Source organism: Triticum aestivum, chromosome 3D (genome assembly GCF_018294505.1).
Source record: "Triticum aestivum cultivar Chinese Spring chromosome 3D, IWGSC CS RefSeq v2.1, whole genome shotgun sequence".
Taxonomy (NCBI): Eukaryota; Viridiplantae; Streptophyta; class Magnoliopsida; order Poales; family Poaceae; genus Triticum; species Triticum aestivum.
Genome location: NC_057802.1, coordinates 281,212,832 through 281,217,002, shown reverse-complemented (window position 1 = coordinate 281,217,002; position 4,171 = coordinate 281,212,832). Strand labels below are relative to the sequence as shown.

At 49.2% G+C, this 4,171-nt stretch overlaps 1 protein-coding gene across 1 annotated transcript; it reads right to left on the bottom strand.

Annotated features, from left to right (window-relative positions):
• Nucleotides 1-282: 282 nt before the first annotated feature.
• Nucleotides 283-3,742, bottom strand: LOC123078438 (putative transcription factor bHLH041). Its single transcript, XM_044500946.1, has 4 exons — nt 3,438-3,742; nt 2,751-3,353; nt 984-1,349; nt 283-864 (listed from the first exon to the last, which is right to left on the bottom strand). The coding sequence occupies exons 1-4, from the start codon at nt 3,549-3,551 to the stop codon at nt 769-771; spliced, it is 1,179 nt and encodes a 392-aa protein (XP_044356881.1). The 5' UTR covers nt 3,552-3,742; the 3' UTR covers nt 283-768.
• Between the last annotated feature and the right edge of the window lie 429 nt (nt 3,743-4,171).

Genomic DNA, 4,171 nt, shown 5'->3' with positions numbered 1-4,171 from the left:
AGCTGAGGAGTCATCTCCATGCAACGTCGAGATGGTCCGGGAGGACCCAAGCCGATGCTAGATGGTTTCCGTCCCGGAGTTAGGTTGACAAAGGCCCCCTCGGGATTAAGGTGGCGGTGAGCTCCCAACCTTTTCCTTTCGTTGGCAAGTTTGCACTCCATGAGAAGGATTATTAGTGAGGGCGATCCGTTCGGGCCCCACGGTGGGCGCTAAATGTCGACGAATGGTGGTTCATCTATCCTACGGTCTGATGTTTATCGTGAAAGAAGGTGGAGAGAGAGGTGTTGCCCGAAGGGATTTCATCAGTGCTGAAGGTGATACAATGATTTTATCCAGGTTCACGCCACCGAACGGGTAATTTGTCTGCATTATGCCTACCTATCCTTATTGATGAGCATTGAGATTTACAATGTCGTTTTCCTATCTACCAATCTAAGGTATGGGAATGAGCTCAGACATATCTTCTACCCCTTGGCGGAGGTTGGTACTGCCCTTTATAGCTATAGTCCCTCGTCGGTAGTTTGGTTCCGATCTTCCAGGCATCCGATACAAACATTTCTAGCTTCTCGCACTGAAGACTTCTTTCTCGTCTTTGATCTTGTTGGTGCAGAGTGACTCATCAGGGGCACCCATCCGACTATTGCAAACAGATTACCGCTTCTACGTTACATCCAACCATCTAACCTAACCTTTGGACGGCTATATGACCGTATGGCTATGAATTGCTCCTCAGGATTAGGACACATATATCCTTCCTCTTCCTGCATACTACGCGGTGAGCACGAGAGGAGGACGAAACACGGTTGCGTCGTTAACAGCCTTGGCCATGGCCTCGTGGAACAAGGCCTCGTTCCAGTCGTGGTCCTGCATATACGTACATACCACCAGTAAGATGAAGTTGTTTTTGTCCGAGACAAGAAACGCAGTCATCATGAATGAATTAAAGAGGAAACAAGGAACAAATGAAATCCACGCCGACGTACCACGATCCGGAGCTTGATGCTGGCTATGGCCTTGAGCAACACCTGCGGGGAGTAGGTGTCAGCGTCGACGGACATGACGCTGACCTGCTCCATCCACCGGAGGCACTCCAGGATGCGTAGCACCAGCTCCACCACGTCACACTCCACCATCACCATCACCGTCAGGTTCACCACCTCGTCCGACGCCGCCTTGGTGATCTGGACCTTAGCCCTCTGCCGCCTCTGCTGGTGCGGCACGTCCTCCTCACGGTCGTAGGTCGGGATGTGCTTTTCCAGCTTGTTGTTCTTCTCCTCCAGCTCAGAGACCTGCGCCTCCAGCGTCTTTAGGTACCACGCCGCCTTAGTCAGCACCGTTGTCTTGTCCTTCTGAGCGATACCATGCATGAGGTTTGGTCAGTTAGTTAATACTACTAGGGGTAAACTGAAAATTAAAGCTCCCTCATGATTAAAGATCTTGATGGCAAGTGGGCCTCTGAATCTAGGTTATGTACATGATTTTGCTGAAAGATGGTTTTTTGCTTAATACTAATTTACTCGGTTGACAAGGACGGTTTTGCCTGCCTAATGGCGACAACTGGTTGCTCTTTCCTAGCAACCACTCCAATTAGTCGTACAAAGTAGTGAAATGATGTGCTTTTTTGTTTGGAGTATATATTTGTCTTTTGCCGCTATTCTCGTGCTATATCTTTGGCACCTAAGACGGTTGTCAGTTATTCTATCTGTGGGCCACTGAAAAAAGCATGCCCCCTTCTTCCGGTGGCTTTCCTATTCTAAACTGCCAACGTCCTTATAGCTTCTAAACAGACAAGAACTCTTTACCCGACAGTACGCTAGATTTCCGATGAAGTCCTCCTTTACAGATTGGCATGGCTTCACTGTAGTGAAATATACAATCATTGTTGAAGTCCTAAAAGTTAAAGATAACATATCTTTTTCTTATATTTAAAGCATCCTAGTGATCTTTATCATTGCATCATTTCATTTGTCCTCCTCGGTATATTTTTGGTTAAGCTTTGATCATAGATTTAACTATCAAAATATAAATTGTACACCACAAAATTTACATCATTGGATTCGTATTCGAAAGAAGTTATAAATATTTTTAATACATAAAACTTAGATTTAGTTAGTTAAATTTATGGTCATGGTTAGACACAAAATACTACAGGACCAATAAGCCTTTTGCATGCTACTGTTCCCACACAAGTGCGTTCAAATCATATTTCTACTATGGAAAAAAATAAGGAGGGAAGTTAAAGTAGCATCTATTCAGAAAGTCTAGTTTCTTTTGAAGCTTCCATGTTTGTTCCTTTCCAGCTTGACTACGCATATAGCTAGATGTACGAGTGGTCCTTCTTTTCTTATCTATAACCTAGTGGTCCTTCTGATCACCTTCCTTTGTCAATGTCATTGTCTAGTGATTAAAAGAAGCAAACAATGATCTTGACAGGTCGGAACGGAAGTACCGAGACTTACTTTCCGGAGCAAGTCTTCTTTGAAAATTTCAGCAAACAGAGTGGATCTATCCCTGAAAATAAAATAGACGAGCATATTTGTACACTGGAGACTGGGTGGACGGCCTTAACTAACCGGTAGTATACCTTTAGTACTCCCTCCGTTTGGAAATAACTGACGTGTTTTTAGTTTAAATTTCCGAACGTAATACTTGTAGTAGCGAAAGGAAGTAATTAATGTTGTAGCCGGTGGTGTTGGATGCTTGCTTAGATTTGTGAATGAGTGGATGTGATATGATGGTGATGTTTATACCTTTGAGCAGGGGGGAAGGAGCGACCTCAGCGTGTGGAAGCTGTCGTTGAGCTTCTCCCGTCGCTTCCTCTCTGACATCATGTGGTAGAGCTGGCCGGTGTGGCCGCTCGCGGCCCTCGTCGGATCCTCCTGCTGCTGTCCCGGGCCGCCGCTGCTGCTTCTCTCCGGCGACATGGAGAGGCTGCTCTTCACCATCACGTGGCCACTTCGTCCTCCACGCAGCTGCCGCGCCATGGCTGCTGACTGTTGTTGCATGTTGCTGTCCCGGTCCCGGCAGAAGGGCTGCGGATGGGACGATGCCGAGGAGGACGGGGAGGCAGAGGACGAAGACATGACCGCCATCATAGCCCGCATGATCGCCTCGTCGTCGTGGTCGACGGCGCCCGCCAAGGGGTTGTGCGGCACGGGCAGCGCCGGCGCCTGGTACCGCGTGGCGTCCGCGAGGTCGAGCGAGAAAGACCCTGAGCCTGAGGAGCCGCCGCTGTCGAGGGAGAGTGATCGCTTCGACGAGAGTGACGACGTCGTCGACGACGGCAGCATGAAGCGGTCATCCCCTCCTCCTACGAAGAAGCCGCTCGCGTCCATGTCCGCTATACCCTCCACCTACACGTACACCAAAACCACCAGTGTTAATTTACAGACGCTTCGATTTGCACAGAAGCAGGGTCAAGAATTAACATTGCTCACCTCGTGGGTCGAAACCATGAGGTCAAGGTCGGCGGGCCAGAATGGGTCGGCGAGGGCGCTGTGGAGGCCGGCGATGTCGGCGGCCATGTCGAGGCTGCACCACACATCATCCATCCCTCAGCAAGTAGTGTAACTAGTTAATGGAGCCAGCCAATGATTGATCTGGAGCGATGAGTAAGCTGGTAGAGAGAAGTATAGCAGGGAGGCAAAGCGAGGCAGCCGAGCTGCTATATATGCAAGGCAGCGCTGGGGCGGGGCATGAGGACGAAGGAAGGAAGGAGTTTTATTTTCTTTTCCTTTTTTTAGAGGAAGGAAGGAGTTGGTGGGTCGTTTGGTTTGCACGCAAGCAGCGAACTGGGTTGAATAGAAACAGTCGCGCTCGCGCGGTCAAAGTCGTGGGTTGGACGCTCGCGAGCGAGGGCGAAGCTGCTGGGAAGAAGCTCAAATTCTGCGAGGCAGCAGGCAGACAGATCCACGGGATGGGTATCAACGTTACGTACACGTACGTGCCTCTCTTCGGCCGAGTACGGTATATTTTTTTTACTTTTTTTGCGGGCTAGTGCGGTTGTTTTTGCCGCTGGTTACTGCCAGAAACGGTCAGGTTTCGGTGCGACCGTGACAAGTGGGGCTAAAACCAATGCCAATGCGTCATTGACTCCTCCATGTGCCATTGAGCTTCTCGTGTGCGCCTCCTAGTTGTAAGAGCATCTACAATCACCCACAACAAATCTGCT

Coding starts and splice junctions, on each gene's coding strand:
- LOC123078438 (XM_044500946.1), bottom strand. CDS start 3,551: ATGGATGATGTGTGGTGCAGCCTCGACATGGCCGCCGACATCGCCGGC. Junction 3,354..3,437: donor TCATGGTTTCGACCCACGAG/GTGAGCAATGTT, acceptor GTGTACGTGTAG/GTGGAGGGTATAGCGGACAT. Junction 1,350..2,750: donor TCCTTCCCCCCTGCTCAAAG/GTATAAACATCA, acceptor GGTATCGCTCAG/AAGGACAAGACAACGGTGCT.